We start from the raw sequence: 27,092 nt of genomic DNA on the forward strand, positions 1-27,092 counted from the left end.
CATTAATCAAAGCGCGAACATTGTCTAGTTTTAGAAAGGCTATAGTGCACGCCGTTCAGTCATCACCATGGACATGTGCAGTGCTGCCAAACTGGAGCGCTGCGCGCTTGTCTATGGCGACCGCAAGATGGCACGTACATATGCCCTCTTTAATGCTTAGCGATGTTCGTGTTTCATTTGACGTTGATACTACGCTTTGTGTTCTGGTGTATTCTCGTTAAAGCAAAAGATACAGCACAGCAGTCGCTTCGATCGCTCGGCGCGTTGCCGCACGTCACTGTTTCTTTGAACAGCGCCGGGTAGGATTGGCCTGACCACACGTGCGCGTTGCAGCGCCTCAGCGCGGTGCTTTTGCACGTGGCGCCCTCTTCTTATCAAGAGAGGGGGCTCGCAGCTTCGCGTAGCCGCGCGATCTCACTCCCCGTAGGGCGCGGCGCCCGTCAAGAAGCCAGGCCTTGAAGATGGGCTCGCACCTTGTAACGTCCCAGTCTTTAGGGGCGAACGAAGCTCCCTATGGTCTAGGGCAGTCCATCCCTCCGGCGTAGCCAGCACGGCATATCCACAAATAGAGACAGACAGTCGGCCGGACGAATGGACGCTTTGCCCCACTCATCATTATTCACTATGCAGATATGCTGCGATTTTTTTTTTTTGCTATCACATTTGCCGCTGCGCCATTGCGGTGAAACTCGCTTTTCAGGGATGCCTCATCAAACGTGGAAATTGACCCTCAGCGTTGAAACAAGAGTGGCGTGGAAAATTACGGCTTATCCCAAGTACCGTGGGCGTCGATGTCATGCGAAGCAGGAAGCAAGTGGCAGTGTTCGCCGTCCCCCCCTTTTTTAATTTGAATCCGTTGTAGCGAAGTGGATCGGCGCATCTTCACACATTTATTAGTTGTGGTCATATCGTGGGTCGACAAAATACATCAACTGCACTGACGCCCCAAAGGGCAGCCTACATTCCGGGGCAACACCAGCGCTCACGTTAGGACATAGACGCCAGTTCTATCAAAATGCAGTGCTTGTTGTGGTGTTATGATGTGGATATCGTGTGTAGTGGTTGTCGGCCTATACACTTGGGAAATGATCGACTATAGTTCGCGCAGCCATAACTGTACTTGTGTATTCTATAATACTTTGTTATGGAAGCGTATATGGCCAACATTTACATATCCACATCATGATGCTTTTACCCAGTCCTTTCCCCGAAGCAGTTACAATAATTGGCGTGGCTATACGGGCATACAGTACTTGACCGCCACGCAGAATGTATGGGTTAAAATCCAGATCGATCCATGGTCTTTGTTCTTTGCGACCACGTGATTTTTCGCCTACCGACGACGCTCCCTACGCACGCACCACATCTTCAGCGACACGGGCTCCTTGACGCGATTGCGTTGCGATTTCTAAAATCGATCTCTTCTTACTGTTCCTGTCGATGTTGACTGAGAATTACATCTGGTGCATACCCGTATTCCAAGGGCCGCGGTAAGCCGGTATGGGCCACAAGTGACTGAGGGAAAGGGTTTCGTGAGGCACGCGCGTCAGTTATTCACTCTATTTATGCCATGACCTCATAATCATATACGGCATACACTCACGTCCTCCTGTGCCCGTTTGTGTCAGGTTAAGAGACGAACACAACAGCTTCCACACTTAGATAGATAGATAGATAGATAGATAGATAGATGGATAGATAGATGCTGTTTAAAACCGTTAATGACGTCACCCGAACACGCACAGTGACGTCTACGCTTACCGCGCGCAAAGAAAACCGCGAATTATGTTCTTGTCATCTGCCTTCATCAAGTGAAGTGCACAACGAATGATCGTTATCCGTACCGGTGGCAACCATTTGCCTTAGTTAAGTTTATCAAGTTTTTCCACCACCACCAACTCGTTTCTCATCTCTACAGCACGCAGTGTATCGACCGATAAGCCGTGTTTAATGAAAATGCCGTATTTATTGAACAGCGAAGCAAATGAAATGTGCAATACCCGTATGGTACTTGACTTGTACTGTCGTGGACAACACATGCGTCATGCCGTGCCTACCGCTGGCCACATGGATGCAGTTGTCTATCTATCTATCTATCTATCTATCTATCTATCTATCTATCTATCTATCTATCTATCTATCTATCTATCTATCTATCTATCTATCTATCTATCTATCTATCTATCTATCTATCTATCTATCTATCTATCTATCTATCTATCTATCTATCTATCTATCTATCTATCTATCTATCTATCTATCTATCTATCTATCTATCTATCTATCTATCTATCTATCTATCTATCTATCTATCTATCTATCTATCTATCTATCTATCTATCTATCTATCTATCTATCTATCTATCTATCTATCTATCTATCTATCTATCTATCTATCTATCTATCTATCTGTCTGTCTGTCTGTCTGTCTGTCTGTCTGTCTGTCTGTCTGTCTGTCTGTCTGTCTGTCTGTCTGTCTGTCTGTCTGTTATATATATATATATATATATATATATATATATATATATATATATATATATATATATATATATACTTTTCAGTCGTCTCAGGTGAATTCATGAAGGGAGCGGCGAGTTTTTTTTTTGTAACGAATGAGAAATGAAAAAAAAGACAATCTGATTTTTTACCCTTCAGATATCCAGAGTGGTACAGTGCAGTATTATATACTGAGGCATGCAAATAATGAGGTTGCATTAGCTTGAAAGAGAAAATAAAACGAGAATGCTATAAAACTCGAACGCATATTTTGAACCGATAGCACGGCCTTACAGAGCCTGGTGAAAACGGCCTGCCGCTATGTTCGTGTTACTTTTCATCTTCCCTGCATCCGTGAAAGCCGTCAAGAAGCATGGCTGCAAACTAACTCGCATGAGAACACGAATTCGCGAGCTTCCTAATACGCGTGGCCGTGCAGCGCCAGCATCCCGTATGGAAGGATGGATGGATGTGGCTGTACCCTTTAGATCGGGCGGCGGCTAGCGCCACCTAGCCGTAATACTTAGTGAACTAACCACTATAGATTTATCTTTTTTTCCTTTAAATAGTGAAGTTGAGGACTGGTACTTTGCAGTGCAGGGTTTAATTTTTACTCGTGCCTTGATTTTAGTCACCAATCAGATAACCTTCTAGTTAATTCTACCCGCTTAAAGTCTATTTTGCCCTCCCTGTCCCTAAACCCCAGTGCTTTGAAAAACTATGCGCCATCATCCTGAACTATAGGGTGAAGCCCTTTACAGATCATTATCATGTGTTCGGCAGTTTCCTCCTCCTCTCCACATGCCTCCTCCTCCACTCCACGTAGTCTACTCGCGCAGCGCCATCATGCGGCAGTGGCGAGCGGAGGCCTGGGCACTAAAAAAAATTTAGGAGGCGCTGACCCAACATAAGCTCACGACATCATACCACCCACAGACAAACGGGCTTACAGAACATTTAAACCGCACCCTGACGGATATGCTATCGAAACAAGTCTCGGCCGACCATCGTGATGGGGACCTTGCACTACCCTACGTGACGTTCGCGTACAATTCCTCCCGGCATGACACTGCTGGGTATTCGCCATTTTACGTTCTGTTTGGACGTGATTGCCGTTGGATACCTTCCTGCCGGCCACTGCGCAGTCCGCTTCTGAATATGCTCGTGACTCTATTGCCCGAGCTGACCATGCTTGTCAGCTTGCGCGCAGCAGATAAACGGCGTCCCAAGACTCGCAGAAGCATCGCTACGACGAGTGGCATCGTGACGAACACTTTCCAACAGGTTCCCTCGTTCTTCTTTGGTACCCTGCGTGACATGCAGGCCTTTTAGAGAAGCTTCTCTTTCGTTGAAAGAAGCTTCTCTGACCGATTCGTATGTAGTGACGTATGTAGAGAAGCTTCTGTGACCGAATATCATATGCAGTGACCGACACTACATACGAAATCGTTTTTGATGATTCATCTACCTTTTCTGCTGTGTTGTCTCGGGACGTCGTCCACGTATCAAGGCTCAAGCGTTACCACACTGCTCCTGCTGTGGCCCCGTAGGCTCGCCGGCTCGGCACTTTTGCCGCCTGGGGTTGTGTTGCGTGGTTTCGGCGGACGGTAACAGGGTATAGAGGGACATACCCAAAAAGAGCGCCTCAGGTTGAGAGTGAAGAGGTTGACGTTGTTGGTGAGCTGTGTTGTGGCTGCGGACTGTGTACTGTTATTTCCGCGTAGAAATATGATGAAAATATGCGAGATGGCGGTACTTGGAGTGTTCACTAGGTAGACGGATGGATGGACACACGGACGGACCGGCAGACAGACAGATGCATGGATGGATGGACGGACGTATGGAAGTATGGATGTGGATGCACGGACGGATATACGGAAGCATAGACGGACGCATGGACGGACGTATGGGTGGACGCACAGACAAACGCACACATGGACGGACGGGTGGATGGTCGCGCGGACGGACGCATGGACGGATGGAAGCAAGAACGAACGGACGAAAGCGCGGACGGACTGATGGACGCTTTGGCCAACTCAATCATTCAGTCTGTGGATATGCTGTGATTTTTTTTTAGATTAGAGCACGACGAAATAGTTCGTAAGCAGAAGCATCATCGCGAATAAGGATATTAAACTACGTCACACGAACATACAATATTGCAACCTCAACGGCGCGTAACAAGAACGATAACAACGTTTTCAAGGAATACTTTGGTAGTGGAAACTCTGTTAGTGCACGCTGGCTTCAAAACTGCCCCTTTTAAGTTGCTTTCATCATTTGTCGGCTATGAAGAATCCATTATGAGCTTGCCACAAAAGTTTACTGGGGAAGGAATGGTGGTTATAGATATATTAATTCATTTCCAGAATACCCGCGTTGCCTTTATATCGTTATCGGAGAGGTGAGGGTATGAGGGCGCAGTGTTAAATTTTATCGCAACAAGGTGCGCAAAATCATGTTATCATGAATGTAACAAGTAATAAGTGAGCATTGTCAATTGACGGTAACAGGAACTTTAAACAAAATTTGAGCAATGACGGATCATACATTAAAGCGCAATCTTCCAGTGATGTTTTTAATTTTTTTTTATTTTGAGTAGTTGAAAAGTAAGACTTTGGGATATGGTTTTTTTTTTTTTTCAACTGCTGGTCTAGTATATATAGGCTGTAACGTTTACGCTTACTCACGACAGGGAACACATTGTCGATGAAGCACCGACCAACTCCAAATTTCTAGAATAGCTGCTTTTCTCTCATTTTCTTCTATTTATTTATTTATTTATTTATTTATTTATTTATTTATTTATTTATTTATTTATTTATTTATTTATTTGTTTATTTAGTATACCTCAAAGGCCCCATTCGGGGTATTACATGAGGGATAGGCATAATTAGCAACATATTAACGATTCAATCACGGTCTTGAATACATGTGGGTCGGAGTGGTGCATGGCGAAGGCAGGCAAGTTGTTCCAGTCCCGGGCTGTTGCAACAAAAAAGGAGCGGAGGTGGGCAGTAGTTTGTGCTGGCGGTGGATACACGGCTCAGGGATGGTTTGTACGGCTGGATAATCGATGAGCAGGCAAGATGGCTGGAACGTTGAAAGGAGCGTGATAAAATTTGTGAAAGAGACAGAGCCGATATATATGACCACGTGATTCTAGGTTGTTGAGGTGGCCACGAGTTTTAAGTTCGGAAACGCTGGAATGATAAGAGTACACGGAGTAGATGAACCGGGCTGCGCGATTTTGTACAGATTCGAGAAGGGTAGATAGATTAGATTGATGAGGGTTCCAAACCGAGCATGCGTACTCCAATTTAGGGCGAACAAATGTGGTGTAAGCTAACAACTTCACTGATGAGGGAGCAAGTTTTAAATTCCTACGAAGAAAACCCAGCGCACGATTAGCGGCGGATGCTACGTTGTTAACGTGAGTGGACCAGGTGAGGTTGCTTGAGAATGTTACGCCGAGGTATTTATAGGATTCTGCTTTTAAGATTGTAGAGCTCGAAATGGTGTAAGTCGCTTGCTGATAATGTTGCCTACGGTGAAATGATATTAGCGATGTCTTATTTACGTTTAAAGACATTAGCCAGTCGTCACACCAGGATTCAATAAGGTTAAGGTCGTTTGAAGTATAGCAATATCGGTAGGGTTTTTTATTGGACGGTACACGACGCAATCATCTGCAAACAGGCGAATATTTGATGAAATGTTAGCTGGGAGGTCATTTATATAAATTAAGAAAAGTAGGGGTCCGAGTACTGTGCCCTGTGGGACGCCAGAGATTACGGGAAGATGGTTAGATGAACGGTTGTTAGCGTACACGAATTGTTGCTGATTAGTCAGAAACCTACGAATCCAGTTGAACGTCGATGTATTAATGTTTAAGCAAGAAAGCTTGAGGAGTAGCCGTTGATGCGGAACTTTGTCAAATGCTTTTTCAAAGTCTAGAAAGAAGGCATCGGTGGGTATATTTAGGTCAACGCTAGAACTGATGTCATTGTAGAATGAAGCAAATTGTGTGTCGCAGGATAATCCTGAGCGAAATCCATGTTGACTATGATGAAATAAGTTGTGGTGGTTTAAGAACTTGACGGTGTTAGAGTAGATCACTTGTTCCATTAGTTTAGAGCAAACGCTAGTGAGCGAGATGGGACGATAGCTGCTAGGCTGGGATGGAGGGCTCTTTTTAGGGACTGGAACTATCTTACCCACTTTCCAGTCTTCCGGCACCACTCCTGAAGACAGTGATTGCTGAAAAATATGGCATAATATCACACTGACAATGGGTTGTGTGTTTTTTAACATTTTAGCGTTGATGCCATCGGCGCCACAAGAAGATGTAAGCTTTAATAAGTCGATTAATTTAGCAATGCCCTGTTGAGAAAACGTGATGTCCGGCATCATGTCGTAATCATGAAGATGGAATGAAGGTAAGTTGCCGTTAGGTTCGATAGTGAACATGGAAGAGAAAAAATGATCAAGTTGTTCGGCGGCTTCATCGTCGGGGATCGGAAGGTTATGATTATCAAACAGTGTCAGTGGTTGGGGATTTTGAGGGTTGATAACGCTCCAAAATTTCTTCGGGTTATTGGTCAGCATGGCCGGCAAAGTCTGTGAGCAAAAAGAACGTTTTGTTTCATAGCATGCGTGCTGAATGCTTTTTCCGCAGCGTATTAGTTGTTCCATGCAGAAATGTTATTAGATCGTTTTGCTGATCTAAAAAGTCTTTTCTTTTTATTATTGAGTCGTTTTAGTGTAGCTGTGAATCATGGGGACGTCTTTTTTTCGGTGACGGTAATGGTGGGCACGTATTTTATGAACAGGTCATGTATTTTATTTTTGAAGAACAACCAATTAGTCTCGACAGAGCGCTGCAAAAAATCGGCTAGCAGGCATGTAGCGAATTCTGCAAATTCATTGTTTAGGGCGGAGTAGTTTCCTTTGTTATACAATGTTATCGTTTTTGTTATTTTAGACGAGCGCGTTAGTTGGCAGAGGTAGGTACCATGAATCACTGAATGGTCACTTAAGCCAGGCAAGAACGTCATCTTGGAAACCTTGTCAGGCTCGGAAGTGAGGATAAGATCTAGAGTGTTGGAGGAGGTAGAATTTTGACGTGTGGGTTCAGTGACGAGTTGCGTTAGTCCAAATGTTAGGCATGAGTTGACGAAATCGCTTTCAGGACCGTGTTTGGCGGCTGTGCTTGCCAGATTATTCCACGAAATTCCTGGAAAATTAAAATCACCGAAGAGAAGTATCGGATAATGACGGAAAGTTTTAGTTACAGAGTGAATAGCCACGTGGAAATTCGGTACAAAAAGGGGGTCAAGACCGGGAGGGCGGTGACAAACTCCAATTATTGTGGTGCGATAAGAAGCATTGCAGAGAATGAACGTGATTTCGAAGCATGAGGACACACGAATTTATGTACATTGAAGGCTTTTATGACTGCCTATCAGCACTTCACCTCCACGTTTGTTAGTGCGGTCACGTCGAAAAATGTTGAAGTCTGGGAAATATTGTAGCAGCTCTGAGTCTGCTATTGAAGGGTTAAGCCAAGTTTCGGTTATTACGAACAAATCTGACTCTGAAGAGCTAATTAGATTTTGCAAGCCATCAACTTTCGGAATAATGCTTCTAATGTTAGTATAAAAAAAGGAGAATGATTTCCTGGTTGGAATAGTACGGCTGGGGCCTATGTGTTTAACGGGCGCAGAACGACTTTGTTAGTCTTATGATCGTAAATGAAAGTTTTGTTGCCAATGATAAGCTTATCATGACGGAGTTTGTAAGGTTGCTGCTGTGCCCTTCCAAACTCACCGCGAAGTTTTCTGGTTTTAAGTGTGTTAGGTGAATAGTCCTCCGATATGCGATAGTTCGAACCTTTTAGCTTGCGCCCACTCGACAGTACGTTCTCCCTAACCTTAAAGTGTGCAAATTTAATGATGACTGGCCGGTTTTTGTTAGCATTATATTTACCTAAACGATGAGCCCTTTCTATATCCATTGCGTCAAGACTGATTTCTAATTCTTTACTACAAAATTGGAGCACAGAGGCTTCCGATTCGGCCCAAGTTTCACGCTCGCGATCTTTTAAACCAGAAAGAACAAGGTTCGATCGACGTGCTCGGTCTTCAAAGTCATCCAGTTTGGTCATGATTGCAGTGACATTTTGTGCATTTTGGTCTGAAAGCTTACTGATATTGTTCAATTGCGTTTTTATGCCCAATACTGATTCACAGTCTTTTTCTATTTTAGTTAGTCTATTGTTCATCTCCCTGATCGAATCATCGTTTTGAGACAGTTTCTGCTGGATTGCCTTAAGCTCTTGTAGCATGGAAGCTTGACCAGATTGGATGTTTTTAAGTGCTGTCATTACGTCACGTAATGACAGCACTTCTAATTCTTTTCTGTTCCTTGCCTTGAAACCTTCTCCGTTACCATCTTTACACTTGCAGAATGATAATTGACCACACATTTAATCATGATTTTACTGTCTGTACACTCTGCAGCCCTGTTTCCAAAGGAACCGACTCTTGCGCCTTCGTTGCGACGGTGCACTGATGTGACGCTCGCGGAGATGGGCACTCCTTGCCGCAAATGTCAACGACGGTTGAGATATGTTAACAACAAAAGCGCATAGGCGTGACGAAAGCGTACCCCGTTCCCTGCGTGTGGTTGCGTCGTCCACACCTGCGCCTTATCGCCCGGCTTCCTTTCATTAGCGCCGCACTCAACTCCTATCGGTCGCCCCTGTGCGCGCTCACACACGCCCGAGGGAGTCGTCTGCATGGACGCTCACCATGTGGACCGCAGGTACCCGGTGTTGCGGGCCCTGCGTCGGCTCGCCAGCGTCGCCCATCAACACGCCAGCTTTCGCGTCAAGACTGTGAGTCCATCTATCGTTACAGGCGTCGATACTAGTATTTTGTGGTATAGCGACGTCTTTTGCTCCACGATGTGTCCCTCATCCATCGACTCTTGTACAGTCGACGTGGATGCCGTCGGTAAATCGGGTGGTATCTTGCTTTCTTACTACGCTAACTTTTCTCTCAATGACGCACATGCCGTTCATGAAGTCGATGAAAGTGTGAATGAGTGTGTCGTAAGGATTAAGGGCGTTGTTACAAATTGAGAGCTGAGTCAAACAGAAGCGCATTTTTGAATAAGCTTATCATCGCGGATTTCTGGCCCACGTGTGTTTGTTCACTCTAAGCGAACCTCGAAGCACGAAGAAAACATTAGCGCGGTAAAAAAGAATCGCTGCAACTTGGCTTGTTTCTTCTTGTGGAGAAGTGTCACGATTTATGAATGTTAAAATCTACTATTGGTCATATATGTTACACGGGAGACAAATATATGTTGGAGCACTTGTATGCGTCGCGGTGTGTGTATTTGTGAAATGGAAGTGTTCATATACGAGTTGTCGCTGTTTGGCTAGTGAAAGCAGGTAAGCGAGCGCGCTGCTATAAAGTGTATGTCTCGGAAGTGTTTTCGGATACGCTATACAGCTATAAACAGTGAGTGCTAAGGGGCAGGAACAACTCGCGTAAGCCTGCTTTCCTTCTGCTCGCAGCTGCAGTGGCGCTACGATACGACAAGGTGTTTACTTATGAACGCTCGTTTTTTTGTTTTTCTCAGTATAAACACTCGCATGCTTCACTCTCATATATATTGCTTTCTTCTTTGCGTCTTGTGACGTTATTAGGATCGGGAAAAGCGAGGGGCTACGCGGAACGCAGTTATAACGTACGCTCGATAATTAAACGCATTCGAACCGCAGGCGTGAGCACGAAAAGTCGGACTAACATCGTAGCTTCTGTTACGCTCGTTGACCTAACGTGATGTTCGTGAAGGTTACATGCTCGAAAGATTGCCGCTGACATGAATACGCGCAACAGATTTGCAGGTCGTCATCTCTCTGCTGGTTTGCCGTGAACGCGAGACATGTCGATATTTCACAACGTGGTGTAGTGTGTTTTACGCAACTTTTTTTTTATCTAAAAACGTTACTATTACGCTCCCGAGTACCATCATGGCTATTCTGACATTCGGAGAATCTCATTCTGTCTACCGCTGCTCGACGCAAAAGCGAGCGTGCATTATTTGGTGGTTTCATAATTTCACATAATTTAACTATAGCTGTAGTGGTGGGAAAATTCGGGCGCCGCTGAATAACCTTGAGAGGTACTGTTTTGCGAACATCCCGTTGCGATTTGTCATTCGTGTTGCCACACTACAATTAAGAACAGTTCTTTTACTTTGTGTGTGTGTTTGGGACTTGCCGCGTATATGACTTATTCAAATAGCCGCGTGAACTCTTTTCATAGAGTCGTGTGACCTAATCTAGAATTAACGTGTCTCTCGAAGAGAATCATACGAGTGACTAGTCAAGATGCACCGAAGGAATTCACAAGTACTCCTTTTTTTTTCTTAGAATGCACTTTGATTGTTTGTGAGCAGGTAATCGTATGCGTGAAAGTTTTGTTCTGTTTCTTTTTGTTTCGTTACCGTTGTGTTTGGTGTTCTCACTCTCTGCGCACGGAGTCAGTCGAAATGACTGCAAATGACTGCAGGTGGTGGTCTAGAATCTCCGATCATGTTGCCCTTCAGTGTTTGACCCAATGAAGTGATTCACCTTTGAAACTTATTTTGGCACGACAGCATCGCACATGAGTTAACAACTGTAAAAGTTCGTTCAGCCATATTTACTCGTTTTATTCGGCTATCCGAAGCTTGACTGCCGTAACACTTTATGGGCTCTTTCCATCAACGAATGAAGAACTTGGCATTAGTGGAAGATCGACAGTTCACGGACTTAGTTCAGTGACCGAGTGATATGACCGTATCAAATAAAAGAGAAAAAGAGATACCGAAGGAGGAAACTCCCCAGGGACTCGAAGATAAATATATCTTCAGATAGACGGAGGAAGAGAGTGCCGCTAGAGGTGTGGTCTCTCGCCATTCATTTCGCGTGAGTGAAAATGAGGGAGGAGGCAAGAATGACGGCGAGAGAGAAAGAGCGATTGTGACGAGTGTGGCATGTGGACGTGCGGGTGACGGCAGCCTTCTTGCGCTATCTGTGCATAGTAGTTCATCGCCGATAAGGTTGAGACATAGAAAAAATGACACCGTACGTCCTACAGTCAAGGTCACTATAACACCAAATTAGAGCTGTTAACCTGCGCTGGCTGTTTTGTCTGGCATCTAAATGCCAGTGCAGTTTCAATAACGTCATGTTACGTTTTACCAGTGGAGTGATTCACGGCAACTTTTCTTCTTCATCAGTCATTCTTTTATGTCCCATCCACGGTGTTGCCACGACTGAAGGCCGGCAAAGCAACCTAAAACAAGGTGTCACACACGATCAGTAACCATTGTTCCTCTGAATATGACGCGTCTGCGTTTAAGAGAATACAGAGCTTGTCTGTCGCATCCTGGTTCTGCGTCCTGTTCTTGGTGTGTTGCCATGGCATAATATCTCATCTTCAATTACCTGCGTTTGTAGAAGACTGCGTGCCCAAGATAGCGCTGATCTTCTCTGGTATTTTTATTTGCTCTACTGCGTCACAAGATAAAGATAAATAATATCTCGGAGGACCTCATGAATTCTTGATGACGCAGAGTAAAAGGCAGGAAAAACGTTTCCCCCTTTTGTTTCTCGTTTTGAGAAAGCCATCAAGGTTTTATTTGTAGCTTTAGTAACACGGCACCCCAAAGTTTCACTGATAAGGTGTGGCCGCCGCCATCTGAAGACACTAGTACCTTCTAGGAATCAACTAATGAAGAGAAACAAAACATTTAGATTTAGGTGCTAATCGCATGTTAATCCCCTGAAAGAAATCTACAGGGGATCAACTGCTACCATAATGCTGCATAAAGAAAGCAACAGAATACCAATCAAGGAGGGAGTAAGGCAGGGGGACACAATCTCCCCAATGCTATTTACCGCGTGCTGTCATGAGGTTTTCAGAAGCCTAGAATGAGAACAGTTAGGGATAAGGGTTAATGGAGAGTACCTTAGTAACCTGCGCTTCGCCGATGACATTGCATTGCTGAGTAACACAGGGGACGAATTGCAACTCATGATTACGGAGTTAGACATGGTCAGCAGAAAGGTGGGTCTTAAAATTAATCTGCATAAAACGAAAGCAATGTACAACAACCTCGGAAGAGAGTAGCGCTTCGAGATAGGTAATAGTGCACTTGAAGTTGTAAAAGACTATGTCTACTTAGGGCAGGTAATAACAGCGGAGCCGAACCACGAGATTGAAGTAACTAGAAGAATAAGAATGGGGTGGAGCACATTTGGAAAACACTACCAAATTATGATAGGTAGATTGCCACTATCCCTCAAGAGGAAGGTATATAACAGCTGTATCTTGCCGGTACTTAGCTACGGAGCAGAAACCTGGAGACTTACAAAGAGGGTTCAGCTTAAATTGAGGACGACGCAGCGCCCAATGTAAAGAAAAATGGTAGGTGTAACCTTAAGAGACAAGAAGAAAGCAGAGTGGATTAGGGAACAAACGGGCGTGAATGATATCATTGTTGAAATCAAGAAGAGGAAATGGACATGGGCCGGGCATGTAGCGCGTAGACAGGATAACCGCTGGTCGTTAAGGGTAACTAACTGGATTCCCAGAGAAGGCAAGCGGGTTAGGGGGAGACAGAAGGTTAGGTGTCCAGATGAGATTAAGAAGTTTGTGGGTATAAATTGGCAGCAGCAAGCCCAGGACCGAGTTAACTGGCGGAACATGGGAGAGGCCTTCGTCCTGCAGTGGACGTAGTCAGGCTGATGATGATGTTAAAGAACCCCAGGTAATCGAAATCTCTGGAGCCCTCCACTACGGCGCCTCTCGTAATAGTATGGCGCTTTTGGTTTAATCCCAGATATAGTTACTTTTAAAAACAATATGATTCAAAAATCAAGTCGTCCTCCCATGTGATCGCCTGACTTATGTCGGAAGGCACGCCTACAGAGTGCGGCCATGTAGTGTAGACGGCGTACTAACATGTTTCTTCTTTCGTGTCTCAAAACTGCATTTGCACTGAGATTCTCCTCCCCAGTAGGGCGCATGCACTCTTATGTACTCGCCAGCATCGCTTAAGCGCTGTCTTGCTTTGCATTATGCTTTCAGCTCCCTTGCATCTCCATTTATTGCATGAGATCGAGGATTTCTCTATATATCATAGTAGACTTTAGCGCAAGAAATAGGGACAAAGAAAGGAGCACATGAGTACAGCGCAACGTCAGTGCACAGAAGAGTGGCGGCAAAGCAAGCCACTCTCTTGAACAAGGAAGAACCGAGCGTTGGGCGAGTTGGTGCTGCATTGTGAATGGAATTTGCGCAAATTAAAAAAGAAACACGAACAAGAAAGAAGAGAGCACTGCCACTTGTATTGATCGGGACTTCTGCTTCAGTGCAGTTGCCCGGTGCGCATGCTCGATTTTGTTCCGGTGACAAAAATACGCAAGTCAACTGCAGATGGTGAACTGTGTGTGCTTAGCGGAAACTTGAGTTATAATGTGAGTTCTTGGTGGCTATAACTCTACCACTATGACAAAGGAAGTAAAATGTGTCATGAGTTATCACATAAGCTGAACGAAATCGCTTAGCGGCGTTCTCACTCTGCCTTACTGCCGTGATGTTGACATAATCTATAACTATTAAGTATAATTTGACCTCAGCATGCGTGATAACGCGTACGTAGCCTCCGACATCTGGGAGACTATGGTTATGGTCGCACTTATTGGCCTATCTGAAGCAGGAAGGAAGCTTTTCTCTCTCTCGCTCTCTCTTTCTTTTAGAATTTGGCTTACTAACTTTACTACAACTAGAAACTTGCATATTTTATTTATTTATTTATTTATTTATTATTTATAAAATATTGTGGACACGTAGTCCAAGCTGGCAGGGCAAATAAAATGGTACAACTGTGAACATGTTCGAAACAAAAAGAACAAACGAAACATAAACAATAATACAGAAATAGAGTCAATACGTTTGGCGAAACGCTATACAAACAAATTAATAATAATCAGCATTTTGGTGTCTATTCGATTACACAATTTCGTTCAGTTATTGTATACATATTGCATAAAACGGGAAATAATGTTTCATGCACGTTGGCGAACCTATTTGTTTAGGTAGACATACTAATTTAGGTGAGTGCATAATAATTACAAACTAATAAAAGATGGTAGTTTTTTATCACCTCGGAAAATGTTGGTGTCATGGACGCCACTCACACTGACATACATTGAGCCCTTTTCCTCGTTGGTTATATATATTGGGCATTCATGGGAAGGGGCGAAAGTGCGCAATACTAAAATATTTGGCCTACAAATGTAAATTGATGGCAGCTAATCTGTATGTATAATGCTTAGGGTCGGAAAATGACTAGACGTAATATTTATCAGTGATTGAAGAGGAAGGCTTCATGTTAGAATGGTGTCACAAACAATTGACAAAGGAGGTGTTATCCCTTGTCGCGCAATACAGATTAGTTCTTTTTTTCGATATTTTGTTATAAAAAGTGCCCGGTACGCAATGGGGCGATACACGGTAGTTTTCCAGCGGAAAGTTTCTGCAAAACAAGCGTATATAATGATATCTGGGGTTCCGCGTCCGAAAACCACGAAATGAATATGAGAGACGCCGTAGGCCCTGGAAATTCGCGGCCATGCAGTGCACTTTAGCGTGCACTGACTCCGCACTGCACACGGGCTTCTAACATCTCGCCTCCACCGAAACATGACCTCCGCGGCCGGGATTTGATCCCGCGACCTTCAGGCCGGCAGCCGAGCTCCGTATCCACTGGTTGGTTGTACCTCAGAGTCCTGGCGCAACCCACCACGGGGTATTGGCCATGAAAGCGGACACTGTTCAACCGAGGCAAACTGGAAAAGAAGTGTCTTGTATAGCTGCTTTTAATTGAGCAGTTACGAGCGACCCACTAGCAGTTTTTTTAACAAAGCAAATCACGATTCATTTGGTGAACCCATTAACTCGCAGTTCTCGCATTAATCGTGAGCGCCTGCTTCCGCCGAAGTCTTGTTGCATAATAATTGCTTCTTATTTGCTATAATTCATTTTATTAAATATTTATTTGTTCCGAACTTATACGTTCTTTTCATCCACCCACTGTTAGCCCGAAAGACATGATCACTTCAGAACTCTAAACGGACACAGATTTGCACCAGTCATGGTAGCTTTGGATCGCCAAATTCTAGAACTTATTTCGACTGCGTATTGCTTTAGGGACCCGGTTTGTGGAGTGTGGTCGTGTGCTGGCATTGCTTTGGTCACACGGGCAAAACTGCGTGTAAAATGTAAACAAAGAGCAAGCAACCGAGCAATATAAAGAGAGAGAAACAGTGTGAGAAATATCGGAATAAAAATAGAAGTAAACATTCACTGGAAAATGTAAAAATAAAAAGAGAGGGGGGAGTAAAGAAAAGGAACACCGTAGAGAAACAGAGAAGTCTTGTTATTTCATTTAAGAAAAATATCCTAGCACTTTTCGGATTTTCGGCTTCTCATTCTTGTCTAATCCTCCAAAGTGGGTACGAGTCACTGTTTCTCGAGGAAAAACGAACAAACGAATAAACAACGGCTTCTCACTTTCCCCAGGCCATGCGCACCGCTATAGTGCGAAGCTGCCCTATTTATTTATTTATTTATTTATTTATTTATTTATTTATTTATTTATTTATTTATATTTTACAGTGAAAGCTGTTATGAGATCACAACTCGGGTCACGCGCGGTGCCGTAGTTGTGCGCCGCCGCCGCCGGTGTCCGTAATCAATATCGTATGAAATAAAGAAAAGCTACTACCAACAACCCAGCGGGGCTAGTACCCTGGTCTGCTGCGTGCCAGCCCAGTATTCTGCCACTGAGCAACGCCGGTGCTTGGGACTTGTTCGCAAACTTACCTTAGGCGGGCTTGATGTCGGGAAAGGAATCGCGTTAATATGAGTAATAAAGTGTTTTAGAAGAGCAAAAGAACAACCAGGCGTCGCACAATGCGAATAGCGTAATGAGTGGTTCGTCCATTGTTCCAAACCATTACAAAAGCTTGTTCTTGATCACCTATTAACTGTGGCCCATACCCACATCAGACATAATTCCTCATCGTCGTCAGCCACTGCATTAACAATTGGCACACAATTGCTTGCAAGTGTTTAGCGGATACCGTGCTTCTTAGAATAACGATGAAGTATAGCATAACAAATGCTGGCCCCAAAAATTATTGTTGATAATGCCGTAGTGGGTACCCAGCAAGTATACTTGCAGCAGTTACACAATGAGTGTTTAGAAAAGGCTCTGGAAGGCCGCTTTTCTAGTTTTTGCTGTGACTGTGCTGCGCCTTCCGCGCAGGCCTGGCTTTTTTGTACAGTGTCAGAGCCAAATGAAGCTCGATGGAGCTATGAAATCTCGTTTGTTAGTTTTTTATTCTTGCTAGCTTACTCCCTCTGCAGTGCTGCGTGGAGAGATAAGCAAGCATCCACCGATTACCACGCGAAGTTATCTCCAGGCAATTCTTTCCGAGGGTGATCGGATATGCAACGTCCGCATGCTTGCGATGGCAAACAACGCCGCGAACGCTTATGTGGAAACGATCGTGCCGTTCATGCACGCAACACGTGATCAATTGTTGAACTGTGTATAGCTTTGTAAATGTCACTCGATAAAGGAACGATGACTTTCGAGGCCAGTCTCCCAAGGTCTTTTCATTAAAAGACCGACCGTAGTATTTGCAATTAACTCATTTACATTCTTATTTACATTATTCGGGTCTCTACATGTGTTCCTACCTGGGGCCTTTCCCTACCTGTCTCTACGCATGCGTCGAGTTTCTTTCTGATACGTGCCGTGCTAATACACGCTACAATTATTCGGGTGCTTACGCAGCCTGTCGTTATTGCAACGACCTGATTGCCCTGTATATTAGTTTGTTGGATGGAATAAATGCATCGTGTGCCGCATACCATTAACGTGTGAACGTTTCCATATAGGGCAATCATATCGTTGTATTAATGACAAGGTGCGGGAGCACTCGAAAAGTGTTAGAGGTAAAACAGGAGGGTGGCTTGGCCGTTCACTTCCGATATTTTGAATGAAAAACTGTGCTCGAAGAATGCATTATAATTACAAGAAGCAGAAATTAACTGACATGTTTGGTCGTGGAAACGCATAACATCTCGAGATTGAAAGATCGTGTGTGAGGCTTTTCGTCGTATTGCCAGCAACTTATATTGCTTTGCTTGAATGGTTACGCACGTGGGGAACTTGCACATGCGCATTTATGTACCTCGACTCCGTAAAAACTCACATTGCTCCAAAATAAATTGTTGAGAGTAGGACTCCCTTGTGTTTCATCGTATGTTATTGATTGATTTGTGGGGTTTAATGTCCCAAAACCACCATATGATTATGAGGGACGCCGTAGTGGAGGGCTTTGGAAATTTCGACTACCTGGGGTTCTTTAACGTGCACCGAAATCTGAGCACACGGGCCTACAACGTTTCCGCCTCCATCGGAAATGCAGCCGCCGCAGCCGGGATTCGAAACTGCGACCTGCGGGTCAGCAGCCGAGTACCTTAGCCACTAGACCACCGTGGCAGGGCTTCATCGTATGTTATTGTGTCCGTGTACGCGAAATTATATCCACCAAAAGTCGCGTCATTCTTTCGATGGTCTCAAAGGTACGGTCGTAAACCAGCCAAGGTCATTTGAGGTCGTGTGCATACGTATAGACAAGCGCTGCGGATGGAGCAAGTCGGTGCATTGTGATCTTGTGTTGCGGTGGCGCATCTCAGTTTGATGCCCGAAGGAAAGGGACAATAGCGAAGAAGGAAACCGCAGGGAACTTGATGAGCGCTCACCCTGGTGCCTGTAATTTCCTTCTTCACTATATAGTCTCTTTCCTTCGGGGTGAGACTGAGATGCGCTACATCAACACGAACATACACAGACTGTTACGGCTAGCGCCATTAAATAAATCTTCTTGGTGGGGTTGGCTTTGCACCCCATGGACTGAGTAAGGCGAGCGTCTTGAATGTTGTGTTTCACTCCCACGCATACAACACGGGAATGTATTTGAACCATACGAATGCGTTCTACTCGCTGTGCAAAACAAACGTAACAGGAGAACATTTTACATGGAGGTTGCGTTGAGTAATGGGTTAGCGCAATATCCTCCCCTTGCATTGCAAGATGTATAACCCGACACCGAGAGCTTTGTGCATACGAAAAATTTCAACTTAGCCAAAATTTGATGTTAGACACGTGTTTTGTCGCGGAATGCGTGTGCCGGGAGGAAGTGCGGAAAGATGACCAGCACTAAAAGAGAAAAAGACGCCATGCAGATGCCGCCCGAGAACTAGGTTCACGAGGGAAAGATGCAAGCTACGATAAAAACCTATACACTTATGTAGAAATACCATAGGAGATTCTGCGTTGTGTATGTGACTCCCTCTCTCTTCTGTAAAGTTCGTATTTTCAAGCTTCATAATGTCTTTTCCCAGTGTAGGGTAGCATACTAATGTTTTGTTTTCACTGCTCTTTTTGCGCTTGCAGAAACGTTGAATTAGTGAAGCTTGTCGAACTTTGGCGTGGGCCATTTTCAGGCGCTTTTCTGCTATTTCTTCTTCAACATTTGGCGGGAAAATCACGTTGACCTATTGTGGGCTCGCTATTTCAAGAACGACAGTCTGATCGTACACATTAACGCCGGCTTTTCATGTTCGCGTGCACCAGCTGCCCGGCCAACTGGGAAGCATAGTGCGTCTCGGCTCGCCTGGCAAATTATGCTTGCAAGCTGTTTGCCTGAAAACAAGTATGGTTATACTCAATATACTCGACGTTAGCTTTATAAAGCCTCTTTACGAAGCATTATTTCGATAGAAGCAGAATAAAAGAGCCTTAAAAATACTGGGCAATGTGCTGGTGTTTTTACTCCTATATTTTCGTTCTCTTTATCAACGTCTGTACAGAATTGAAAACATCGCGCTTCACTCATCGTTACAGCTGTGCTACAGAAAGCACTGTTTAAGTGGTCAAAGTGTCTCCGTTTTATATTTTGTTTCACATGCCGTCGTCTTACGCACTGCAATGTTTCCGAAGTGTGCGTATCCATCCGTCAAGCTTGTCGCAGTTGATTCCCACAAATTATGTCCCGGTGCATGTGTTAATGGCCGTGTATAGATGTTATTAGTCACTATGTCCTCTACCTGTGTGGCGTGCAACACGCTCGTTGTTTTTGCTCTCTTCGGCAGTCGGAAGCCGAGATTCCGCTGGTGCCGTCTCCGCCGTTGGTGCGCCAGTCGTCCGTCCAGCGGCAGACCAGCGCAGTCGACGACGATGCCTCGTCGCAGCGGTACCTGCTCTCACGGGGCGGAATCCGATTCTGGAAGAACTTCGCCTACGAGGCCGAGGTACGTCTGTCTGTCTCTGTGCCTGCCTGCAATGTACGGTGTGTCTTTGACTCTCTCGGTTGTGCTCGCCTTGAAACGGTTGGGAAGACAGGGCACAGTCGAAGTTTAGAGAAGATGATCTAATGATCACGCGGAAGGTCTTTTGTTGCGCGCAGGCAGCTGCTTGTGTATGCCGCCGTCCGCGTCACATGTTTTCTATGTTGACTTATTTCGTGATACTGTCAGTCCCACTGGGTATTTTTACAGGAGCGTGCCAGAATAGTATATAGGTGTTGTGGTACATGCATTTTCAGTAACTAGATAGTTTCAGAAGATAATGAGCTTATGCCTTAACGCTATGCAGGGCAAAAACTGCATTTAATGTATTGCAAAACAATAGAAAGAAAACCAAGCTCGTGATATATATAATTTACACCAGATGAAACTGATGAGAAAGAAAAAGATTATAAAAGAAAAACGGGCAGGCGACCCTGTACCAGTAAACAGAGGTGGGTAAATATGGGTTGTACAACGGACAAGGAGAGAGCGAAAGAGCAAATCAAAGGAATTGTGTATGTAGTCATTCTGCTATATTGCATCATTATGGAGGCATATATAGCCGTTTTAGAACGCATCATGCTTAACGTTGTATTGACGTATACCGTCTGTATGTGTATAGTATGGTCCTCTGTAGAAGGGGACACTTAAAGGGAACTCTTTCAAGTTGCCGGGCTCTCTAACTTCAAGTGAACGAGGAAACGGTATTTGTGCGTTGAACTAGTTTGTCGGAAAGAGCCAGAACCGTCAGCAGCCATATTCAAATTTAAGCCAGCATGCCTTTGAATGCTAGTGAAAGCTGAACACGCCTTGCGCACAAGTGTCACCTTTAACAGTGGACCCGTCTGTATATATTTTGTGCCACATATATATTCCATAACGTGGACGGGGGGATGGCCGTCGTGGTAGCTCATTTGGTAGAGCATCGGGTGCGTTATTCGAAGATATCAGCTTCATGCAGTCCTTGCCCGCGGCAATGTATCTTTTCGTCCACTTTTCTTTCTTTCTACACATTTTCATTACGTTTACGTCCCCTATACTTTCCGTGTCATAATGGTCTGTTAGTTTTTAATAACATTGTGTCTAACAAAGAAATATTAAGGTGGATCCCACGCATTGTGGGAATCGATGTAATGGGAAGCAGCCAGCTACTGCTTATCATGCTGTATGTAACATGCATCTCATGATTTACATGTTAGGACGTGTCATTTATGTTCGTTATACTGTCACGTTGTGCAATATTAATTTTGGTGGGTATCAAGCCAGCGAAACGGCCGTGAGAGTGCCATAAGCGTGGTGCACACAAGTCATGTTGCACAGGACATGTCGTGGTTTCAATATCTCCATAGTCCTCATTTACCTGTGTTGCGGCCCTTGTGTTCGTTGCACTGCTCAACCTCGCCATTCACGTAAAACGATTTGCCAGCATCGCTACTCTAAAATAGCGCACCCTGGCTCCCAGTCATCGCCGGCCCGATCTGTGTGGAAAGCGCCAGTGCTCTAAAGCGAACCTGTCCACCATATAGTTGGTAGATATTTTTCGTGGTGACGTCGTCCTCAACGCTAAAGTCGGTTGAAGCCGAAGATATTGCAACATGGCAGAAGTGAATACAACCTTAAGGACTGCACTTTAGTAATCGTAATAAAAACACAATAGTGTATATGGTTCAGAATACCACGCTTCCCTCCGCCCCTCCTCTCTGAGGCACAGGGCGGCGCATATAGTTAGACGGAGAATGCATGTATACATGCACTATAAACGTAAGGAAGTTTGATGATGGCATCCCACCGGTGCCACCAGTTGTTAAGGGTAGGAGGTCGATGGTAGGTTCGACGGGTTTTTTATAGGGTAGCTGGCTCCCCGCCGTCGTCCACATAGCCGATCTTCGCCAGTGAGGAGACGAGTTCGTAGAGAGATAGATCAAAGGTTTATTTACATAAAATTTGAAAGATAGAAACTGTACAGAAATTCAGAAGATCCCGTATTATGTGCAACAGAGATTCAGTTCATGATTCAGCTTATGATTCAGCTTATTTACAAAATTTCATCGGCTTCTGTAGCCCGCCGTCTCCTTACACGGAGGTCCGAAGAAGGCGGGGACCACTCTTGCCACAAATCAGATGACGCAGTCTCAGTGGTCCACCGGAAAGGGTGCAGATATTGAACTACTCTGCTGGGCGAAAAAGTCCAATGTTATCACGAGCGCACCACACAAAGACGCACCCGGCCCACGCCTTGAAGGCACCGCAGGGCGAGGAGGTAGAGTCTGAAGAGGGAAAGTTGTGCTCCTCCGGGGAGATGGTCGCTGACCCGAACGTCAGCAGCGGTCCATGGCTGCTTTCAGCTACAGGCTTCCAGAACTCTCTCGAACATGGCAGTCCATATGGTCGATCCCTGAGAACGGCTTCTTCGACGTCTCCCCACGCTCCCGGACTGACGGTGCTTTGCGATGGCCTCGCGTAGATGACAATAGCCGAGTCGAGAGGTTGACTTAATGAGAACAGCCACAGTGGCGCCGTCCCACTGTTGTTTAAATCCAACCAACAAAAAGGTTGCCTCGCGAAGCTTTTGTTGTGGCCCGACCAATTCCTGCAACATCTACAGGACAGCGTCTTGCAGACTGGGCGCCGATGGGGTTGAAAGCATCCCTAGCAGACCGGCTTACGCACAATGGCGTCTGCCCAGACGAATTGCCGGACCCAGCGTAACAGCATGCACCCTTGTACAACCCCCGCACATGACCCTCAGCACTGCAGTAGTGGTCGTGTTCAAAAATTTCGCTTGGCACCCACTTTCGCAAGGCCTCAATTCCAAGTGTGGCAGCTTGGGCTAGTTGGTATGGCATGATGATAGTTATCGCGCGAGTACAAAACGACGACACAGAGACGTGCCTTTCGTGTCCTTCTTGTCTCTGTGTCGTCGTTTTGTTATCGCGCTCAATTCCAAGTCAGTACTTTTAATGCAACCGCAATTATATGGGTGTTCGGGGCGAACTTTCACCGTCGCCGCCACGCTTTGTGTAACGTCTGATTCGGTAACATCGCCGGGTCTGTAATATGTTCTATGTAGGAGTAAAGTGGGCGAGGGCTGCCATTGGTAGCGGCTCAAGCAAAGACGAAACGTGCCGATGCTCTCCCTGTTGCGCGAAAACGCGTGCAGTAGGCTTGTATAGGGGGAAGCGTTGCTTCGATCCGAACTTTGATCAAACGGGCCTGGTATATCGACGGAGGTTAGTAGACGTGTTACGCTTCACTGCTTTGCGTTAGAGTAGTGCACAGCACGAAGCTGGGTTCGCCCGCAGGAGCGGCCCACGTTCTCTTAGGCGAGCGTTTTGTAGAGTCACAACAGATCGGATCTTGAGGAGCGAGCTGCTAATCATTTCGCGAAACCTTAGAACTTATTGCTATCACATTAATTACTAGTTTATTGTGGTGAAATGGCGGCTTTTTTTTTCGTTTTCATTTCGATAGCAATTAAATGGACAGTCTTGGCTTGTTTTTGCCGTCACCGCTGCCGCCGGCGCCATTCCTGTATATGTATATGTATGTATTGTGATGACTAAAAGTGGCATCGTGGCTCTAGCGCGCGGAGGGGTAGGGGAAAAAATGGCCGCGTATCTGCATGTTACACCGCAAGTGTCGTCGAAAGACGATAGTCTCGCGTCTGGAGAGAGTGAACAAAACGTTTATTTGATGTTCTGCGCAAAAAAATCGGTGAATGGTATTCTGGAAATGCTGTGTTAGAGTGCCTCGAGCGTGCAGCGGAGGCAAACGGGGGCATCAAGTCACGTCACACGTGAGACATGAGCGCCATCTGGCAGTTATCCTGGAAAACGGGGAGGGCCCCGTGCGCGCCCGTCTCTGAGGTGATAAGGTATAGAACGCAAGGCGACGGGTAGGTGCAACCACCGTGTCGTCTTAGCAAAGCGTTGGAAACACTTGCCTTTTTATGCAAGCGTTGCATGGCCAGCGCAGTGTTATAAAGGGATCCTTAGAATTACTCATGTATGCATTTTCTAGTAAAAAATACACATACATAATATTGACGTGTTGTTATGGTGCCTCAGTTATGCGCAACAATTGCTTCTTAATTGACAGGCGCTGAACCTTGAGTAATATTGGGGGGGGGGGGCGCTGCGGAGGGGGTCGGCCGTTTGGAGTATCTTTTGGTCACTTCGGTGGCGTTCAGGGTACCGTTAAGGGTGGACGAACAAACAAAGGTACAGACAGACAGACGGACGGACGGACGGACGGACGGACGGACGGACGCACGGACGAACGGACGGACGGACGGACGGACGGACGGACGGACGGACAGACAGACAGACAGACAGACAGACAGACAGACAGACAGACAGACAGACAGACAGACAGACAGACAGACAGACAGACAGACAGACAGGCGGGCGGGCGGGCGGGCGGGTGGGCGGTTTCCACGAAAGTCTTAAAAGTGAGGCAAAGAAGGAAAAAGACGCTCAGAGTAGAACAGCCGGCCCGCAACAAGGGTGCCAGGCACTGCGCCATGCTCCCGACTGGGTTGCAGAAATTAGGTGCCTTTTCTCATCTTCTAACCACTACCACCACCAACAACGGTGCTGTGTCTAGTTTATTCCTCTACAGTGTATATACACAGGGAAGGATGCGCCAGCCTCCTCATTCTGTGGAGAGAACATTGCCTTTGCGGCCGGGGTCGTATGCGCGCGCGCTTATCTCGAGAGCGAACAAGGGGGGGAGGGCGCGCGCACACACACACACACACACACACACACACACACACACACACACACACACACACACACACACACACACACACACACACACACACACACACACACACACACACAACACACACACACAAACACACAAACACACACACACACACACAAACACACAAACACACAAACACACACACACGCACAAACACACAAACACACACACACACACACACACACACACAAACACACACACACACACAAAACGGTGCCAAAAGTCTACCTGGAGCAGCCGTGTTCTCTTACACCAGCGTTTTGTCGAGTTACGTGAGATCTAAATAAGTTGACTGCCAGCCACACTTCGTATATTAACGTTGTTGGTGTGACCATCTACTGTGGCCGCGCCGCCGGAAACTCGGTTACTTATTAGGCGCATGTTTACTACAACCAATATTGCTCCTAAATGTGCTAATATTGCTTCGTAAAACATTTTAATTTGTTGCTGTCACATTTATTGTTTCATCCTTTTGGTGAAACTGACTTTTTTAAGCTGCAGAACTGACTGAAGTTTTGTACAATTTGAGGGCAGATTTTTTTTTATCGTCCTTCCTCATCTTTTCTGCCCCTACTGCAATCATTCGCTGCGGAATCGCCAATAAGGTGGTCATCGAAGCAAACATTTGCCGTTTTTTTTTTCTAATTTACCTCTTTTGAACTCGCATGCCTCCTCGGTAAAATGTATAATAATACGCGGGACATTGCTGCCAGCATGATAAGGTTTTTGCGTAGAAGAGTGTTAGAGAGCGCAGCGCAATACTCTGTCACGGTGGTACAGTCATGACTAACACATGGTTCTTGGCCTCTGATAGTTACTGCTTCAACTTGAAAACTATTACTGTGGTTCTTTGAAACAACCTCGTCAACTGGCGCTTCTGTGGTCTATGTTTTCGTTTATAAATTAGCAACCCTGCAAGCTTTCTTGTATGAAGGACAGAAAACGAAGCTGTGAATCGGACAAGCACTCCTTCGGGCTAGTTTGTACATTTTGAGAAGGACTGGGGAATTTCGTGCTGCATAGGCGATACAAAAAAAAAAGAAAGAGAAAACACTCACGGAAGGCACAAAACAACACAATATAAATTAGTGCCTACCCCGCTTATGTCCTGTTCGTGTGGCATTGTCTGTTGATGTTTTTTTTTGCTGCCTTCTGTTAGTCTTTTTTTTTTCAGTACTGCCTGTGCAGCACAAGGTTCTCCAACCTTTGTTTAATCAGCGTCCACACAGCACTACACACCCGCGTTGCGTTTCGAGTACTCAGAGCTCTCACTTAGTGGTTGCGACAACAGCCCTTGCCCAAGTGGAAAACGATGGGCGGTTCTTCGTAGCAACGCCGGCACAACCTCACCGTGTGGAAGCTTTTCTCAACGGATGGCGGTGGCAGGGGTTAAACATTTCCAGCACAAGGTCGTTTTGAGGACGAGATCGACGCTTAGGCTAAAAGTGCCGCCAGTAATGACTTAGGCTGTTTCGTTTGTCCTCTCTTGGAGTTGTCCGTTTCGGCTGGCTGTACTATTACACGGGCCTCGGTTCTTTTCTGGAACAGGTGAGCTGTGCCGCATGCAGCAACCAGGACGGGGCTGTTTTCAGAGCCTCGCGCCCGTCCGCCTCAATCGCCCCGTGCGATAAGTTCGCCCCATATACTCGGCGGCTGACACGAACAGCGGGTGGTATAAAAAGAACAGGTATAAAGATATCACACACGGTCGACACGTGTCTCGCGCGCGAGACGTCGGTCGAATGAGGTGTCGGGTGTTCCGCTGTCAGTTCCACCAGCCGGCCTCGAAACGGCTACCCGGATGACGTCAGAAAAAAAGAATGGTGAGGGGGAAAAAAACCGGCAAATCCCACGAATTGTGGGAACATAGGTAACGCGAAGCAGCCGAACAAGGAGTAAATCATGCGGCACATATTATGCGGGTCATGACTTACTTGTTAGCATAGCGTCGTACAGTCACCTCACGCAATACCAATTGTGGTGTATATCAAGTTAACGTAACGGCCGTGAGCGCTCCGGGGAGCGTGATACGTAATTCCTGTCGTGAAAGACATGAATGTCATGATTTCATGCCACCACCTGTTACCTATGTTCGTCATACAGTCACACCACGCAATACCAAATTTAGTGTATATCAAAATATAGCGAACAAGCCGCAAGCGCACCATGAGTTTGGTATGTAAACTATGTTGTACATGACATGGATGTTATGATTTTCATTTTATCACTTGCTGTATGCTGTTACGTTGCGCAATACGAAGTTTTGTGTTTGTCATGTTATTGAAGTGGCCGCAAGCGTCATCTCATGATTGTCATTCATGATATGACCAATCTCATGTT

The 27,092-nt window shown here is 45.6% G+C and overlaps 1 protein-coding gene across 4 annotated transcripts in view; it reads left to right on the forward strand.

Annotated features, from left to right (window-relative positions):
* LOC119170801 (transient receptor potential cation channel subfamily M member-like 2) overlaps window positions 1-27,092 on the forward strand; it is a 257,355-nt gene that overhangs the window by 89,846 nt on the left and 140,417 nt on the right. Inside the window, exons 1-2 of one of the 4 annotated variants that reach the window (XM_075886641.1) lie at window positions 9,019-9,394; window positions 19,791-19,949. In XM_075886641.1, the coding sequence (XP_075742756.1) occupies window positions 9,296-9,394; window positions 19,791-19,949 (258 nt within the window). In that variant the 5' untranslated portion in view covers window positions 9,019-9,295. Of the gene's footprint in view, window positions 1-9,018; window positions 9,395-19,790; window positions 19,950-27,092 lie in introns of those variants that run through there. The other 3 variants (XM_075886640.1, XM_075886643.1, XM_075886642.1) reach the window with 3 other exon arrangements.

This window comes from Rhipicephalus microplus, chromosome 2 (assembly GCF_043290135.1).
Source record: "Rhipicephalus microplus isolate Deutch F79 chromosome 2, USDA_Rmic, whole genome shotgun sequence".
NCBI classification, from domain to species: domain Eukaryota; kingdom Metazoa; phylum Arthropoda; class Arachnida; order Ixodida; family Ixodidae; genus Rhipicephalus; species Rhipicephalus microplus.